A 20,253-nucleotide genomic window follows, 5' to 3' on the forward strand; every position below is an offset into this window, starting at 1 on the left:
CGCAGTTTAGTGTGTAAATTGTGGGGCTCTTTTGCAGGTAATAGGGTACCATGTATAGCAGCTATAAGCACAGAAATGACAAGTGCGTACAAGATAATTTCCTGCTTTTAATTGTTGAAGTCAGAGAGTTGTCTCTGTCAGGATGCCTGTGTTTATATTTCCACGAAAGACTGCTCCGGATTGGGCCACCTACGCCACCTACATTAGCGTAGGGTACGTCAGCGTCTACAGACCTTATAAAACAAAACAAGGGGCCTCATCGAATCATATTAAAAGATGGAAGAATACAAACCACTGGCCAAGGTAAACGGAAAATTCTCATTTCAGAGAGCGGTAAGTGGAAACGGAGCAACAATTATTATTCTTTCCATGATGCGCGGGTAATTCCTCTGGCTATCTACGCTTGATCTCTACGTTAAACTCCGTCGGCCATGGCTTCGACTTCTGCCTCTGCGGGCAGCAACATAGTCCAGCTACCCGTTGATAACAACTTAAGCGTTGATGATCTTATTTCCAGAATTGACGATTTTCTCGCACAGGTTGCTATTTCCTTCATATTTTCTCTGCATCTTACTAACATATGCCCAACTGAGTCTGTATGTTGTAAATAATAGCGAAACTTGATTATGCAGAAGTCCTCTAGCCGTAAAAAGTCAAAGGGGCATACCTTCTCTGACGTTGTCCAGCCTCTTTCCGCGGATTTGTCCAAACTCCTCGAAGGAATTTCGCAGGGGGCTAAGATGATTTCCGATCAGGTACTTTCTTTGTTAATCTCCTTTTGCTCGACATTAGTAAATCGAACCGATTGAAATTTGTTACATGAACATGAACCTACGATATTGTTTATTTACATATAGAAAAAGATGTTGTCCAACTTATCCAGTGAAGCACAAAAGACGGCTGTGAGTGTCCTACAAGGACTGGGAAATGCTCACATGGCGGCAGCAGGGTTTCTAGTGATAGCCTCTATTTTAGAGAGGCTGGAGAAGGTTTCCTTCAACAAGAAAGAGTGCTTAGTACTTTTGAAAAGAATGACTGATCTGGCCAAATGCATTAGACTTCTCAAAGCTAAGTCGGGGTTAGATAATGAGCTGCAGAAGAAGACAGAAGACGCTTTCCAATCCATAGTTCAAGGAGCAATAATGTGCTCTACTCAGATTGGCATGAGAAAGTGCTACAAGTAAGTGCCCACATTCTTATTTCTATTTATTTCTAATTCACAGGATCGGGATTTATGCAACTTTCACTTCAGTACTTTTTATTTTGTACGCGGTTTAGTTAGCTTTTGTTTTAGAAATTTCAGCCTGGTGGCCGGTGTACCAATATCACACTCTGTAATCTGTTGCCCCTTCTGCCTACTATGGATGAAATAGTAGGCAAACAGAGTATGTTGCAGAATGAATGCTGATTGAATCTGTTAACAATATATTTCTAATCAGGCTGAGTTATTGTAAAAGAACATTTCATAGGTAGTGTATCTTATGGTTAGAGAATATTGATTTGGGAGTGTTGGACTAATTGTTAATGTTTGTCAATTGGATTCGTGGCATAGTTTAATAGCTGTCTGTATTTTATATATGTTATTCTGTATTGGCAAATCGATCTTTTGATGCAACAACAATTCTAACTTGTAATAGAAAGTATAGCAAGATTTGTACATGTGGTCTAGGTTGAATTCCTTCAAAATGCATCAGAGGGGTGCTGGACCAACAAGGGCATCTATGAGAGTTGATCCTCTCAGCCAACCGCCACTCGTAATCTAGACGACAACTTAACTCGGCCTTTTACCACACTGTCTGAAGAAGTCGTTGGACACCATGAGGCAATTGATTAATAGGCCATCTGGTCAAGCAGATGACATAATAGGCCTTCCTTAGACCCTCTCTCGGTTCAGGTCCTTTTGGTTACCTTAACCCTTTGCGTTGCGTCAGAGGGTTTCAGTCCTTTTTGAGAACAACCTTGTTGCGTGTTTACGTGTGCAGTTTACTTCTGTAGGGCCATAACACATTGCAATCTGTATTTGTCTCTGTTTCTGGGGTTTTGGATATATATGAACCTCAAAAATTGTTGAGCTACAGACAGACATATGTTATTGAGATTAATTAAGCCGAACGATGCAGGTTTCTATTAGTTTCAAAGAATAAGGAAGATCTACAGCAACTTAATAAAGATATAGAGCATCTTTACAACGATCTAAATTTACATACAACGATCGCCAATGTTCCAAGCAGACCCACTGAGTTGCCCTATCCTGATTATGGAAGTAAGTCTCATGTATTCTATACGCCCTTTTTAAGTAAATTACCAGTGTTATTGTCTTACTTTCTTTTAATGTGTTTGATCCTTGCGGAACCAGTTGGAATAGATCATCAGGTGAAAGCCGCCACTGAATATTTGGATTGCCAAGGCGACACGGCTGTCGTGGCTGTTGTTGTTTATGGAGTTGGTGGCATTGGGAAGACTACCATAACAGATGCCGTGTTCGCGAATTTGATTAAGGGTCTGGAAGCTGGTTACAGAACTTCTAGCATCAAGTTGCATGAAGATGTTCATCTGAGTACGAAGATAGAAGAATTGCAGGCTCAAATATTACATGATCTAACAGGACAAAGACATAGTATTTTTCATTATAAAATTGGTCAGGATGAGATCAACAAATGTTTGAAGAAAGGACCCGTCCTCTTATATGTAGACAATGTTCTCAGACGACAAGACATTGAACAGATCTTACCCAAGCAGCTTGACAATCCAAAGAAATTCAGGCTCCTTTTAACAGCCAGAAAGAGGGACGTAGGGGAAGTTGTCGAAAGCTGCGGCATTGACAGTTGTAAGTATTATGAAATCGAACCGCTTGAGAACGAGGCCAGCCTGGAGCTCTTGCACAGAAAAATAGGTGTAAGCAGAGATCAAGTAGTGCCTAAAATTGGGCAGATAGCAGAAAAGTGCAGCGGCATTCCATTGGTCCTGGAGGTGGTGGGAGGCTACTTGAGGAGGAGGAGGAGAGATAACATGGAAGCTGAAGCAATTGAAAGAGTACTCCAAGGCCTGGAAAAAGGCGAGCCTTTCAGTGGTAACAGGCAGGACATGGGTTATGAGGCAAAGCTTTTGTTTGCCTATGATGATCTAACGCAAGATGCTCAAGATGCTTTCCTTGACATTTGTATGTTTTTCCATGGCTGGAATTGGGAGAAAGTGGCTTCCATCGTTGGTGAAGAAGAATGGCATACCCTGCTCGAAGGGGCGCTGGTGAAAACAATTGCAGATAAAACAAATGTCCATGATGTGCTTGTTGGAATAGGCCGTAAAAAAAGCAAAGGCATCCGAATCACAAGCAGAGATGACCTGTCTTCTGCTCTACTGGTGCAAAAGGTAGGGTGCTACAATTTTTACCCTTCTCTTCGCAACTCCTTGACAAATTGTGTCCACTACACAACATCTGACGGCAAATGTTGTTGATGTTTCACAGAGTGCGGATCGGATAAAGGGGATATGGTTGGCAGGGAACAGAGTCCCGTATTCAGAGATGTCAGTAGAAATGCTAGACCAGATGCATCAATCCCTTCGCGTTCTTGCACTGGGTGACTGGACGGTCGTAAGTGGCACATGCAACAACACATTTCACAGCTTAAGATTTCTTCAAGCTGGAGATGTACCTTGTCTGCCGTTCAATATAGCTCGACTCAATCGCCTCAAGTACTTCGACAACGGCTCCGGCAGGCACATCTCTATGAACACACCGTCTCAGCCCGTGGCTACACAGCCACGAAAATGCACTTCCTTTACATTGCTTTTTCCAACTTTTCAAAACAAATTCCAAGTCCTCTCCTTCGTAAGGAAGTGCATTTTCGTGGCTGTATGCACTTCCTTTACATTGCTTTTTCCAACTTTTCAAAAAAAATTCCAAGTCCTCTCCTTCTATACAGCCACGAAAATGCACTTCCGTACGAAGGAAAGGACTTGGAATTTTTTTTGAAAAGTTGGAAAAAGCAATGTAAAGGAAGTGTATTTTCGTGGCTGTATAGCCAAGGGAGACAATTTTGCAAGGTTAAGTTTCAAGCACAGTGCGACAGGGTAAGACAGGAACAGGGGAATCAGTTTGTTACATAAACTTATAACATATTCAGATATGAAAACGTGGACAAAACACACTATGTAGGGTATAGAATTTTAAAATATAATAACTTAACACAATTGTTACTTCAATCGTGTCTGTGTCTTTATTTAAGATTCAAAATATAATTTTCTCTACAAATCAAAATCAAAAGTCTCCCACATTTCCTTTTGTTCTTAAATCATTTCCAAATTAGAGATGGATGCATCTCGTTTTGATATAGCAATTTTGAATCCGTGTAGGATAACATATAATTAGTGCAATGATTTTATTTAATATTTTATGTTGTTTACAAAATTTTAAGTAAAACTGTATGATAGAAAATATTGTATAACAAAATTATATGTATTTATTTTATTTTTGTTATAATTAATTTTCATATTGGTTTCAAGAATTATAGTTTTCAAAACAAATCTTCTATTTGGAAATAGGTAATTTTTTGAAGCAAATAGATTAGTGATAGGGGTCCCTCTAACATTTATCATGTCACTTTCTTGTGATTTGATTTGTTAAAGATTAGGTGACTTTGATGTCTCTAATAGTTCATCCTGTCGATTTCTAACTTCCTTCCCATTCAAAAGTTTGTCAAAAGTGATTACATTTATTTGTTCATTAAGGCAATGACCTTTTCAAAATAAAATATTATGAAACATTGTAAAAATAGATCAAGAATAGGCAAATGAGTGAACCACCCGTGTAGTTATTAATAGTGCAACAAAAACTAAGACTAAATAGAATACATTATTTCATTTTCAAATAGCTGCGAGTAAGAGATTAATTCTAAGAATTGTAGGTGAAATCGAAGTTTTTGATATGTCATGGATCGCTTTCAATAATAAAATAATTTCATCCTTTTTGTAAAAAAAATTCCAAGTCCTCTCCTTCGTAAGGAAGTGCATTTTTGTGGGTGTATAGACGTTGCCGAAGCATGTTGATGCCTTGCTGACTTGGTATGTTGCATTGGATTGCAAGCATCATCTACAAATGTAGTGCGTTGGAGACTATTTTTTAGTTTATAGTTATGTCTTAATCGATAACTTGGTATCATTATGACACAACAACAAGTATCATGAAATACCACAACAACAAGTATCATGAAATACCACAACAACAACAACAACAACATCTCTTTCTTTGAATACACAAATAACTCTTAGTATTTATCATGAATATCACTACGAATCTTTGCCATAAAAGTAAAGTAGCTTGCTGTCATATCTCCATTTTAAGATAGAATTTTAATAATAATTAGATAATACAATGTTGTTAAATAAATAATGATAATAAAGTTATATTAAAACTAATACTAAAATATAAAACTAAGAAGTAGTAATTATTTAATCTATATTATAAATGAAATAATATTTATTATGATATTTTAAATAATTAAAATTATAATAAAATTTTAATGAGTAGATAAAGAAATAAAATTAATTACAAGAGACAATATTGTAGAAAGTATATTAACTTTCTAAATAAAATTTAATAATAAATAATAATAATAAACACAAATAAGTAAGTAAATAAATAATATAATATAGAATAATATAAATTAACTAAATCTAATGAAAAGTCAAGAGATGTTTAGCAAATAGACAAGACTCCTTAAAATTAAGGTCCATGCGCATTGTACAATAAGATTGACTAATATTTGATGAGTGGTGGATTTAGGAAAAAAACTATGATGACTCCATTCTTTATATCAAGATAGACGATCTAGTAATATTTTTATCTATGTATTGTATTTGGATGATTTAGTTTTTACTAGAAATGATGATTTCTTCATTATTGATTTCAAATAGACCATTAGAAAGGAGCTGAACGTGATAGATTTAGATCTCTTGAGCTATTTTTTAGGTATAGACCTTACAAACATACATAATGAAATACTTATATCTCAAGGAAAGTATACAAATGAGAGCTTGAAGAGATTTAAAATTTATGATAGAAATCTTGTACCAAGACCAAAAGCGATAGGTCTTAGTTTGGGCAACAAAGATTGTCAAAAGATTGTGAATGATCTTGAAAGATTTGAAAGAAGAAAAGAGGATGGAACAATAGTTTATTATAACAATGTTTTATCAATAGTGTTGGAAAAAATGTTTGTTACATAGAAAAATAAAGATTATTAAAATTAGATAGTATTTATGATAAAATTAAATAGAATTTTTCAAGTTTGAGAAGCAGAGACTATTACCAAGCCATTTGAATTGAAACAATTTTGAGTGTCTAAGATTGTTCTGGAGTTTATATGGGTCATGAGTGATCTTGTTTATCAGATTTTTTTTTGATAGGTCTTCTTTATCAGATTTGGACAAAAGGTATACGGTTAGAATTCTAACAATAAAATCAAAGTATCCTAACCATCTGTCCCATAGCAGCCCGGAGGGGAATTATTTGTTTGGAGACATTGCGATCTCTTCCCTCCCAATTGATAATGATGTTGTTGTAGTTGGGAGTAAATTGTTTGCTAGTAAATTAAACTAAGGGAGGTCATTTTGAATTTGAAAAAATTGACTAGTAAAATCTATTAGATGGCAATAGACAAAAGGAGAGTGTTTCTAGCATTCAGCCAATTGGGTTATAAGAACGTTTTGTGGAAAACAGTTGTGATTACGAAAAAGTAGTTGCACCAGCAGCCGCTGGAAAAGAGTTTTGTAGAATGCAGTGATTGCTACAGGTATTAAAGGCTCTGAGTGAGCTAAATTCTTTATTTGGTACAGGTCTAAAACGTTGTAAGTTTGGTTGTAATTAGTAGTTCGCAGTTGGCAGTTCATATCTCTATTTGTAATCGGTTTGTTTTGTAAAGTTTTATTTCCAGTTCTAAATAGATTTGTTTGGCATGTCTCTGTTTGAGTTTAAAATACAGAGTGTAATTGTTATATGAGTTTTATTTCCTGTTTCTTTGCTATATCTTGAGCAAAATTGTGAAAAAAGTAGATTAAATACAAGTTTATCTCACTTCTTCCATTGCTATTGCCGTTTTCTCACTCAATTTTGCATTTTTCCAGATACCTCCATCGCTTACCGTGCTCAAGTTATGTGAAAGGAATTACTGTGAGAGTCTTGAAATAAATCAAGGGTTCCTGGGCGGGTTGAAGGGTTTAAAAAGTTTAGAGCTGAATGGGTTCGTGAGGCTGGTCGAGCTGTATGAAGGATTTGGACTTCTAAGCAAACTGGTGGAGCTAGACTTAAGTCAAAGCGGTTTGTTAAAACTCCCAAAGAGCCTGGGTCAACTAAAGTCAATGCGGGCCTTGAATCTGAGTAGTTGTAGCGGGCTTAAAGAATTGCCAGAAAGCATTGGGGAACTGGAGCTTTTGGAGAATTTGCGTCTACAAGGCTGTAAAAATTTAATGCGCTTGCCCTGGAGTTTTGGGAGGTTGAAATCTCTCAAATATGTCTCTCTCAAACACTGCGAAGGTTTGCAAGACCTTCCTGAAAGCTTTGGAGCATTGAATTGCCTGCGCCATCTTGATTTGTCATTTTGCGATGGTTTGAAAGAACTGCCAAGCACCTTTCCCCAGCTTTCCTCCCTGCGCAACTTGTACCTGACGTGGTGCATCTCTTTACGCCATCTCCCCGATGACTTTGGAAACTTAACATCTCTAGTCCAATTGGAGATATTTTGTCGGAGATTGGAGAGGCTTCCGAACAGTATAGGGCAACTGAAGTCGTTGTCAAGCTATATGCTGATGTACCAATGTTTTGCATTGAAACAGCTGCCCGAAGAAATGTGTGATTTGAATCTGGACATCCTAGAGCTTCCCGATTGTTCTGGGCTAGAGAGGCTTCCTGAACGATTTGCAGAACTCAAACGTCTCAAACATTTGAGATTGTGTACTTGCAAAAGTTTAGTGAGACTTCCCACTGGCTTTGGCACGCTTCCTTTTCTGGAAGAGCTAAATTTAAACTCCTGTATCAAGTTGGAGGAGCTGTGCAGCGACTTTGACTGCCTTCCCTCCTTAAAGAAACTGCATTTGAGCAAGTGTACAGAATTGAAAGGGGTATGGATGGATACCGTCATTCATTGTAGGGCCATAATTTATGTGGATATCAAAGGCAGTTTCCATCTCCAAAGTCGATGGACAGAGCTAAGAAAAATAAGAGATTGGGAAATTTTTGTAAATACAGAGGAGGTATGGATGCAGTGTTACAATGCCAATTATAATATGTACTAATTCTATGACAGATAGTAGGAGAACCTACTCTATATCCGGCCAAGTATTTAGATTAAACATAAAAATTACTATTAATGTTCTTCCCAATAAAAGATCAAGATGATTGACTGACTGAATATTGCAGGGTGATGAGGATGGACACTTTTTGAGAAAGGCGGCGTCAATGTTCTTCAACGACGAGTGTCTTCTTTTTGATTGCCATGGAAGCAAATTCAAGCCTTCTACCCTTCTTCCGGGAACCAAGCTTGTTCTTGTTTTTGAATGGAATACTTCGCCAGATTCCTGGAAATTGTTTATGGAAAATATTCAAAGTCTGCTGGACAAAAGTACCGATTTCCAAATAATTTACTTTAGAAAAGGCTTTCCTGTATCTGACGCGTCTATTCAAGTGTCAATGGAGAGGCTGAAAGGAACAACGTTGGGGATATCTTGTGACTACTCCAGAGTAAGTCTGGCATTCGAGACGGTACTTACAAAAGTCATAGGCCCCAGTTACATTTACGGCAGTCCTGACTATGCCGCTATCACAACGGTGATGGAAGTGGAAGGCACTAAGCAGTTTTCTAGATGGAAAAATCTATCAAATCTATTCCATGAGAAGAACTTCAAATCAGAGAATTACATTCGTATCAAAACACTGTCAGAAGTTGCACAAAAGAACAACATCGATTTACTGAGGTCGTTGCTAGTGACACAAGGCAACGACTTTCTCCTTTGCAATTCAAAACAGGTATATGATGTTTTTAGAAACCTCCTGTCATAATGTTCAATACCATACACAATTGAATGCCACTTGTTTTTATTGCAGGTGAGCATTTACAATTTGCAAGATAAAATGGTTCTCCTCTTAATCTCAAAACTTCAAAATTTTCCAACGGAGTTTTGTGTCCTGAAAGAGATGTACACTGAAACCCGTGGCACCCATCAGTTCGAAATTGTTTGGATGCCAATTGTGGATCCTTATCATGATACCTGGGGTCCTTATGTTAGAACCATGGAAAATATGCCATGGCCAGCAACGAGAGATCCCTGGTCCATAGAACCAGCGGTACTGAGGTTTGTCAGAGACGACCTCCACTTTCAAAACAGTGCTTTGCTGATTGTGGTGGATGCAGCAGGTAAAATTAGCAATCACAATTTCAAGGAAACGATAGAGAGGTGGGGAGTGGAGGCCTATCCATTCACTCACGAGAAGCTGGACAAACTGAGGAAGGCACAGCTGGATGAACTTAAGACAAAGTCAAGTGTAGAAGCGCTTTTCCAGAATTTTGAGTGTGCTCTGCAGGTGAGCAATCAAACCATACGATGTTGAGATGATAGCATAATATCCTCTTGTTTTAATTAAAAACGTGATAACGCTGTGCTATATATATTGCCACAGGTGAAAGAAGCTATTCATCAAGGTCAGCAGATATGCTTATATGGCGGAGACCCCCTGCAAATTATAGATTTTACCGATATGTTGATTTCATCCGGGTTCAGTGCTAGTGTTCCGATTATTTATGTTGGGAGGGGATATGCTGAAGCAGAAAAATTGAATTCTGAAGAAGGATTACATGAGAGAAATAGACAAATCATGCACTGGTTGAGCTTATCCTATGTGGATGCCTGGAAATTCTGGCAACGTGTTGATCATTTGTTGGAGGAGCTGATAGACTCAGATGAGAGTGAAAATCTGGCAAAATACGAAGTATCTTTGGGCATTTTGTCGCTTAACAATAGATCAAAGAGAGGGGTGTGGATGACAATGGTTGATGAAAGGGGAGAGGTGATGAGTGAAAGTGACAGAGAGAAGCTAGTGCAGCAGTTGAAGAAGGGCCAATAGTGCCGTATGGATATGCTTATGGAACGAATAAGTTGCGGAGAGGTCGAAGAGTTGTTAAAAGAGAGATTCGAACGGGGTTCGATTCCACAGGACCACCATCTCCACCATTCTTTGCTGCCATTTCTCAAGAAGCCTATGCAACCGGGGAGAGTAATATGCGACATGTGTATGAAATGTATTGATGTATCTTTCTATTTCAATTGCAATTCATGTCCTTTTGACCTCTGCGCAGAATGTTACAATTTGTCATCGCAGCTATTCAAAAAGAGACACGGGTAAAAAACGATTCACTGCCTGAGAGCGAGGCGAGGACACAGAAATTTTCGGGAGACGGTGATGTGTGAGTTTCCCATCTGCACAAAAAACAGGCAGATAGATACGTAATATGTCCATCTAAGACTTTGCAATTACAAAAGAGACAATATCTTAGTTGTTTTATTTTATGAAAAGGTTATGATGTCATAAATTATAACAATTTGACTGATCTTTATAGTATATAAATACTATACGTAGTCAAGTTTCATCTATAGTTTGGATTTCATAATTTTTTCAATTACATATCTGTGCTTATGCTTATTGCTTCGGTGTTTATTGTCGGTGTAGTTTCACTGTTTTCATCATGTGTTTTGGTTTTCATTTTTTTCGATCTACATGTTTTACGATGAGGTTCTCTAGTATGTAAGTTGTTGGTATTATTTTGAAATTTGTGTTTGGTACTGTAGCAAGTCTTTTATAAAGCTTTTGTGTGTTCTGTTGTGGTATTTTTTGAAATGTACTTTGATCGAATAGATGTGTTATTATTATGTTTTAATTTATTGATAAAAATTATATTGTGTTTGAAATGAACCTTATTATGATTTTATCACTGAGGTTCACTTAATGAACTTGAATCATAGCAGATCTATGTTTGTGGCATATTAAAGAATCCTCTTATTTTGTAAAAAAATCGATCGAAACTGCTTTTTGGTCACCCCCTTCAATACCGATCAAATACCCCCCACACCTTTTTATCTATATAAATCTCCACCCCCAAAAAATCTATGCTCTCACCTATTTAGGAGATATATTGTCTTTCTTTTGCCCATTAAAAACCTCCTAATATGAATGCACAAGGTAATGTATTGCCCCTTCAATGAGGACCTCATGAATTTAATGTCATTTAGATGCATTGGTTTATACTAAATAATGCTTTACCCTATAGGATGATTATGGTATGCTTTGAGTATTTATATTTATTCATCAAGTACAATTGATATGCATGTTGAGTGGTTATAGGGACAATGTTAGTTCTTCCCTTGATTATTGGAATGTTCCCACTATTAGAGTTAGATTAGGAAAAAAATAATTACAAGGAAATATTAATAAATCTAATTGAAATTCTCTACGAAAATAAGTTTATAATGGATTTAATCGACCATCTCTCTTATTTTTGAATCATTAAAATTTGTAATAAGTGTTCTACACCGAGCATGGCTCAGATCATATATTGACATTCATATAGAATGCCTTCCACCCCGAATGTTTGGATCATATTATGACATTCTTAATGAATTCCCTCCACCAAGAGGTGCTTGGATCATATTATGACATTCACAATGAATGCCCTCCACCAAGACATGATTAAATCATATTATGACATTCACAAGAAATGCAGTCCACCAAGATGTGCTTGAATCATATGCTTATTAATTATATTCTTTTATTCTATTTGACTTAACTTTATAAATAATTGTTAATAAAATATATTACCTATATATAAATATATAATCATAGTATATTTAATGTTATACATATATAAAGTTAATAATGTAAAAAAGCCCAAATAACACACACACACACACACACACACACACACACACACACACACACACACACACACACATAAAATTCAATAATGATATCTATGTTGGCATTAAGTTATGTTTTCCATTAGTGACAACACTTATTCATAATTTTGTATGGTTATTGAATTCATCATTCGGTCTCCAGTGTTTGCCGAGCATTCAGTGGTTGCCAAACAAGTTAGCAGTTCAGTAGTTCACACCAAGCATTCTAGAAGCTACTGAGTGAAAATAGTTAGTGTGCAGTCCAGCAATCATCACCGAGTAGTTATGGTTACTAAGCTTCACAGTATTTACCGAGTCAGTAGTTACTGTGATGTGAAGCCAGTATCAACCGAGTGATGGGATGAACAGTGTTTACCAAGTGCAAGCAAGGTAAACATAATATTCAGTTTTTAGTGAATTACACTATATCTACCGAGTCTCCAATATTCATTGAGTTTGAAGCTACATTGAGTGACTAGTATGGACCGAGCCTCTACTTCTACTGAATGCATGATGATGCCGAGTAATGTAGTGGACATCGAGTATCAGAAGGTCACCAAGTCAACTATTCAGAACCTTAGTTTCTACATTTGGGCCGACTCAGTAATATTTATGTTAACTTGTGTTTTGGATGACCTTGTAAATATAAGAATTGGAATGGTATATGTGTAATGTATTGTATTATTCTTCAATATGATGATGTGAAGTAATGTTTTGAGAAGAGTGAATGTGAATCAGTAGCAGAGCAGAGTATTCAACAAGGTCTATAAGGAGCAGTCAAGTAACATCTATCACAAGAGGTGATCAGCATTTCAAGGATCTAATTAGCAATCAATTTGTAAGTTAGATCTACTATTTTATCCTTACAGGTGAATCAAATTCAAATCCTTTAACAAGGTAGACTTAATAGTCTTTTCTCTAAATCTCTTAACAGAGTGCATACTTCATTGTATGTTTGTAAAACCTCTAACAAGGTGGACCTAGCAGTCCTAATTGCTCCTAACAGGGCAAATCATCAAAAGTGATCATTGTAAGCTTTAACAGGGAAACTTTATACTGCAGTATTGAATTTTTGTGGGTATCATCTCCACCCCAGTTTTACTTTCTATTTGGAAGGTTTCTAGGTCACCAAATATTGTGTTCATGTGCTATGAATGTTTACCTTTCAGTTTCTCATGTATGCAGTAGTTTAGATCAATTAATGGTGAATGGATTATGTTGATTAAGTGTTGGATATGTTAAAAGTTTTGAGGTTATTGATTCACTCCTCCCCTCTTAATAACCTAGCTAGTCTTGATTATTTCCAACAATTGGTATAAGAGCTTTGTGGTTCTCAGGATAAAGTTTGATAGCTTGAGAAAAGATCAAGGACAATGGAGATATTTAGACTTGAAAAAGCTATTGACACTGAGAAGCTAGATCTGGAGATGGCCATAGCTCAACTCAAGGAAGAAAAAGAGCATCTTTCCCAATCCCTAAAACGAAGGAAGGAACTTGCAAAATAGATGAATGATCACCAGTATGTTGAAGAAAAGATTGAAGACTTTTTCTCTTCAAGTAGTTTAGATGAAGCAAATAAAGCAATCAAAGAACTCCTAGAAAAGAATGGCTCTCTACAAGAAGAGCTAAGAAAATTGAAAATAGAACAAGAAATTTAGTCAATAAGAAAGTGTGAAATCTTGGAACAAAGGAATAAGGCAAGTGAAGACTTGGAGATAAGGAACAATGAAACTCAAAATCAATCCCTTTAGCAAGAAAATCTTATCAATTATCTCTCCAATGCAAATGAGGAAATCATGAGTCTGAGATCTAAAAATGAAAGGTAAAGAAATGATTTAAGCACTGAAAGACAAATCAATGAAAGATTGAACGCTGATCTAAATTCTGAGAAGCAACTCAATGAAAGAATAATGAAATCCCAAGCAAACATGGATAAACTAAATCAGCAAAGTGAGCAAAATTTTTATAAGAAAAAGGGTGAAGTAGGACTTGGATACAAAGAAGAAGGTGAATCTTGCAAACAAGGTGCTCAAAGGAATCAAAGACCTACTTGCAATCACTGTGGTAAGATAGGTCATACATCAAACAAATGTCGAAGCAATGAAAAGGAAAAATTCGATGGAAAATGCTACAATTGCAGTCAGCATGGTCATAAAGCTAATGAATGCAAGGAGAAACCAAAGTTTGAAGGTAAATGTCACAAATGCAAGAAACAAGGTCACAAGGCATCTAAATGCAAATCTAAACCATTCGATCTAGCTGAACAACTTGTAAAGGCAATATTTGGTTGGGACTACAATACTTAGTGTAGATGTCATTATTGTGGAGAATATGGACACATTGGCATAAATTGTGCAAGGCATCACTTGAGAAAGAAGGATACAACAATAAGATGTTATACCTGCACTAAACTTGGTCATATAGCTAAGAATTGCATGAATATAGGTAGAGTTAAAGATGAAAAGAAAGCCAAAGCTGATAACATCAGGAAGCAAATGAGACATCAATGGATTCCCAAATCTACCGAGCAAGCCAATGATGGTCATGCCATTCAAGAAATGGGTGACTCCACCATTTCCAATTAGGTTCTTAAAGGAAGAACTAGAACTGTATCTTCAAGCCACATCTTAAGTAGTTCTAATGAATGGAAGAAAAGATCCAAATTAGTATTTTAGATATAGAGGGATCATAGAAGTTTAACATCAGCTTTCACCAAATGAGGCTAGATCATATCAAGCGAGGTTGGGAGTAACAAGTTTTGTGTGGTCGTCGAGTTACAAGGTTCTACTGAGTTATTTGGATAGATAGTGGATGACAGCCTGTCAAGCACTTTGTCATTATGGCTCTCTTTGTACCAAGCATTAATAGAGAATTTTCATCAAAAAGGCAGAATTTCGACTTCATTCTCACCGTGAATTCAGTGTATCCAGAGTAGAGCAATTTACAAGAGCATTAAGGTAATCTTGAGCATAGTTTGTAGTGAAAATTTTGAAGGAGATTTTATCAGTCTACTGAGAAATCATGGCATCCACCACCAGTAGTGGTAAGGCAAAGAAAGGTTCGGAGATGTTAGTGCATGGTGTCGAATGGAAGGCTCCAAACTTCAAGCTAGTGCCAACAATTGCAGAATCACTCGACCCTAATGGAGCTTAGTCTCAAATTCTAGCAAAGGTACTTCTCATAAACAATATTCGCACTCATTTCAAATGTGTTGTGCAAGAAATTGGAACCCTAGAAATGGATAGTGCCCTAGTTGAATTATGTGTGGATGGAACCCTCAAACCCAAGCATAAATACTTAGAGGAGAAAGGCTTGACCCATATTCCACACTGGCCAAGGAACTTCCAAATCAAGTGGATTAGGTATATTTTGAGCCATGTGCACAATGGTCAGTTATGGTTAGAGCAGCCCGTCTTGATAACAAAGAAGATGATTCACAGAATAACGAGTCTTCCTATGCTCAACAAGGTTAAGGTTACCAAAACCCTAGGTCAGGATGAGCTATAGAACAAAACCCTAGCTGAATGGGATGGTAGAGGGCTGAAGATCAGTAATGTATCTGACATGGAACTTAGGTTTGGTATTCATATTATTGCCCATAAGATATATAGCTCCAGCAGATTGAATAGTGTGTTGTGTGAGGTTGTGGACTTAGCTTATAAAGTTGTGAAGAAGAATTTGGAGTATGATTTGGAAAATTTTATGTTGAAATAGCTTAACAAGAACATGGAAAGTATCAGAACATCAAAGAATAATATGTGTAAATTTGGTTCTTTGTTAAAATTTGTTTGTTCTTTTATGTACAAAAGTTTTTCCCGTCCAAAGGATCTGTAGTATGGAGAAAGGATACTCCAGTTCTATATCAAATCAATGAGTTTATTATAGAAATGGGTGAAAATTTTGACAGTATTATGGATAACTATTTTGAAGTTTTCAGGGAGAAAATGAATAACAGGTTTCATATTGTTAGAAAGGTTAATCTTTCCTTGGATATATTAATTGTGATATTCCAAGGGTCCCTAAATGTAGTTTGTCCTCTTGTACACATGTGGAGGACATGTCATTGTTTGTCCTTTATTCCACATGTAAGGACAACTCTTGTTTATTTCTTTATTTAGTTTATCCTCCTTAAGAGGATTGTGACACTTTGCATACACCTATTATGAATGTGGCATTCATAGAAATGGGAGTTACAAATGCAACTCCTTTCTCATCTCTATATAAGAGATGCTCCTCCTTCTTTCTTCTTCACACTTATCACTTTGATGTTATTGTATTGAGCTATTTTGCTCCAACACACACTCTCTCTCTTCTCTAGGCATTTTCCTTCATTCATAATACTCACAAGGGGTTTTCTTTGCTTTCCCCTTATAAATCCTTGTCTCTATTGTTGAACCATCTTGGTGTATGCTCTTGGATTTTGCTTATCTTATGGTAACATTGTTTCACACTTAACTTACTTGGATTTTTTCTCATTCCTTGCTCAATATTATCATTTCTTACATGGTATCAGAGCTTGGCTATTTAATCCTTGTTTTAAGTTTTGTGTTGAAGGTTGCCATTCATTGGAGCACACCTTATTTGGAGACGTCATTGAGAGAAGAAGTTTGTGTTGCAATTTTCTGCTCATTCTAACATCTTTTGTGTGCAGGTTTTTTAGAGTATCATTTTTTTTATCATTGTTTACTAAACCTCTTTGGAAGGCTTGTCGCCAAAGGGTTTTCTTATAAAATTTTAATTTTTATTCTTGTTTTGGAAGGCCTGCCGCCAAAACAAGAAGTATTACTTCAGTCCACTTATTTATATTAAATTGTGCAATTTTTTTTATAAATACTCTTAGAACTTACATGGGTTAAGTTTTCAATACGTATATAATTTTCCTACTCTTAAAAAAAATAAAAAATTCTAATATATTGTTTTATATATAATCTATATCTATTTGGAGTATGCTCTTGAAAATTTCAAACATAGAACATAGATATTTTCATAGGATTTTAATCCTTATAAATCCATATACATTGCATTTAAGAGCATCCATATAAGGATTTTTGAATTTTATTTATAAGGATTTTTGAATTATATGCTCTTGAATCCATATACATTGCATTTAATTGTTTTTAATTGCGCATTCAAATTTGTTTGGGCGGACACGCCACCCGCGCGCCACCAACACCACCCGTGGGCCACCTACGCCCAGCCCGTGCGCCACCTGCGCGACCTTTGGGCTCAGCCCGCGCCACCTGCGCACCATCTGCGTCCAGCTTGCGCAACACCTGCGCTCTACCGGCGTCTCTCGCCGCTGCCTGTGATAATACTCGTCATCCGCCGCCTACGCGGCCAGACCCACCACACCCGCATCTGTCGCTTTGGCCACTGGTTCCTTCAGTTAGGGGTTTGAAGCCAGCGCTCGGCCTGTGCAGCTTCCTTCGATGTCTCTTCCTAAAGAAGATCTAGTGCTTTGTGCGCAACATTCACCGACCAGGGCCCGACCAACCACCTTCGCCGCGGCCGTCGCTTTGGCCACGCGCACCCACCTTTGCCTGCGTGCAAACCAACCACCGCCGTCGCTTTGGCCACGCGCACCCGCCTCTGCCTACATGCAAACCAACCACCTCCATCGTTTTGGCCACGCGCACCTGCCTCTGCCTGCGTGCAGACCAACCACCTCCGTCACTTTGGCCACACGTCACTCGCCGCCTGCGCTCCGCTCCCCCCTTATCCTCCACCTGCGCATCGCACCATTTTTTTAAAAAACTCCGCTCTCTTTGCCCGCCCTTTCACCGACCTTTTTTTAAAATCTTGTTTAATTTATTAAAAAAAAACCTTACAACGTTTATTATATCACACAGATTTTTTTTTTATTCATTTTTTTAAAATAAAAAATAAAAAAAATTCATTTTATAAATTTTTTTTTGTTTTCTTTCAAATAAATAATTGGAAAAAATATATTATTAATTTTATATATAAAAAACAAGATTTTTTTTCTCAATTAATTTGATTTTCAAATAAGGAATTTTTTCAAAAAGAATTTTTTTTTTTCTAATCATGTCAACCTTAATTCCAGAAATAAAACTTAATTATTCTAATTATCATTCTTGGAAAACTCATATCTTATTTATTTTTCGTTTTAAACACCTCTTCGAAATAGCCACTGATCCTTCTCTTGAACCTGGTTCAGCGGCTACCCAAGATGAGAAAGATACTTGGAAATCTAAAAATGAAGAAGCTTTAGGGTTAATTGGTATTTCCATTATTCCAAATTTATATGTGTTAATTGCTCACTGTTCTAAAGCTCATGATGCATGGTCCATCTTGCAAACCAAGTATGATAGTGGAGATGAATACCGCAAAATATAGTTGCAGGATCAACTTGAAGATCTCAGGTATGCAGATTTTAAAAGTATGGATGAATTTCTCTTAAAATTTGATTCTCTTAAAAGCCAAATTATTGCCTTAGGTGTTCAATTAGAGGACATTCGTTTAATTCATCTTATTCTTAAAAAGTGTCTTCCTAGACAGTTTCAATAGTTTATAACTAATATTCATGCACAACTTGCTATTCCTACTTTAACTTCTCAGTTCACTTATGTTATTTTTCAAACTTTATTAAGACAGGAAGAAGCTAAGCTAATTCAGTTTGGTACCCTCAAATCAACTGAACATGCATTTGTGTCTAGAAATTCAAATAATAATTTTCGTTCCAATAATAATAATAATAACAACAAACAATATAATACTAATTCAAATAATTCCAACAATAAATTTCATGCGAAATATAACAATAATAACAATCATCATACTAATAATCGTAATACTAATAATCAAAGGAATCATTCCAATTTCAAACCTCATTGTTCTTATTGTGGCAAAGATGGTCATATTGTCAATAACTGTTTTAAAAAGAAAAATTAAAAAAAACCTATGAATAATCAAAACTCAAATCATAAAAAAGGTAACTCTACTGGTTCTAATTCTCGTCATGCTTTTACTTGTAGCTTTAATCTTTTTAGACCTTTAGAATGGATTGTTGACAGTGGTGCATCACAACATGTAACTTCTCATAAAGAAATTTTTGATTCTTTACAACCTCATATTGCTAACATTCCCATTCAGTTAGCTAACAATTAGACTTCTAAAGTTGAAGGATTAGGTGATGTTACTATTCCTAATGGTAAATTGCATGATGTATTATATGTACCTGACTTGAAAACTAATCTGCTTTCTATTTCACAATTATGTCAGGACTATAAAGTTGAATTCTACAAAGATACATGTTATGTCATAGATCCTCGAAGTCAAAAAGAGATTGCTCATGCTAAAATGGATAATGACAATTTGTTTAAATTCCATGAATTTGCTAGTTCACGATATTCATTACATACTTCTATTGATTTCAATATATGGCATGAAAGACTTGGTCATTTAAATTTCGATTATATTACTTTCATGCAAAAGCATAATATGGTTGATGGCTTGCCTCACATTATTCCTTCCAAGATTGCTTGTACAGGTTGTATGAGTGGTAAGATGCATAGGGAGCCCTTTCCAAGTGGAAAATCATGGCGGGCAACTCATAAGTTGCATCTTGTCCATAGGGACCTTTTGGGCCCCATGGAGAATAACTCCATCCAAGGTTCTCGGTATGCACTTACCTTTGTTGATGATTTTTCTAGACGAACTTGGATCTATTTTTTGCATAGCAAGGATCAAGTTCTTGATATATTTATTGAATTTCAGTTATATGTTGAAAGGCAATTTGGTTTTAAACTTAAAATTCTTAGAACTGATAATGGAAAGGAATATGTGAATAATGCTTTTCATTCTTATTTGAAATCATGTGGAATTAAACACGAGCTTACTATTCCTTATACACCACAACAAAATGGTGTGGCGGAAAGAAAGCATCGGACCATTGTTGAAATGGCTAGAAGCATGTTACATGCTAAGAATCTGCATTATAAATTTTGGGCTGAAGCCATGTTTTGTGCAACTTATATTCTTAATCGGACTCCTACCAAAGCTCTCAAGGTTATTACTCCAGAAGAGGCTTGGTCTGGTAGGAAACCTAATTTACATCATTTACAAATTTTTGGCTATATTGCTTATGTTCATACTCCTAAACAGAAAAGGCATAAATTAGATGCTAAGTCATCTCCTTATATGTTTGTTGGTTATGATGAAAACACTAAAGGTTATCGTGTTTATGATTCCACTACTAACAAAGTTCAAGTTGCTAGAGATGTTTGTATTGCAGAAAATGGAGTCCATGATTGCTCTACTACACATGATGCATAATTCAGTGGCACTAAAATT

The 20,253-nt window shown here is 36.3% G+C and overlaps 1 protein-coding gene across 1 annotated transcript; it reads left to right on the top strand.

The window, feature by feature from the left end:
- The first annotated feature begins 286 nt into the window (after positions 1-286).
- Positions 287-10,690, top strand: LOC149558292 (uncharacterized). Its single transcript, XM_089830745.1, has 10 exons — positions 287-539; positions 633-755; positions 858-1,180; positions 2,121-2,263; positions 2,357-3,369; positions 3,467-3,829; positions 7,123-8,247; positions 8,414-9,019; positions 9,098-9,574; positions 9,671-10,690. Exons 1-10 carry the CDS (start codon positions 432-434, stop codon positions 10,112-10,114), a joined length of 4,725 nt encoding a protein of 1,574 aa, XP_089686871.1. The 5' UTR covers positions 287-431; the 3' UTR covers positions 10,115-10,690.
- The last annotated feature ends 9,563 nt before the right edge of the window (positions 10,691-20,253 follow it).

Source organism: Cupressus sempervirens, chromosome 5 (genome assembly GCF_028749045.1).
Source record: "Cupressus sempervirens isolate cs-2001-9-10 chromosome 5, ASM2874904v1, whole genome shotgun sequence".
Lineage (NCBI taxonomy): Eukaryota > Viridiplantae > Streptophyta > Pinopsida > Cupressales > Cupressaceae > Cupressus > Cupressus sempervirens.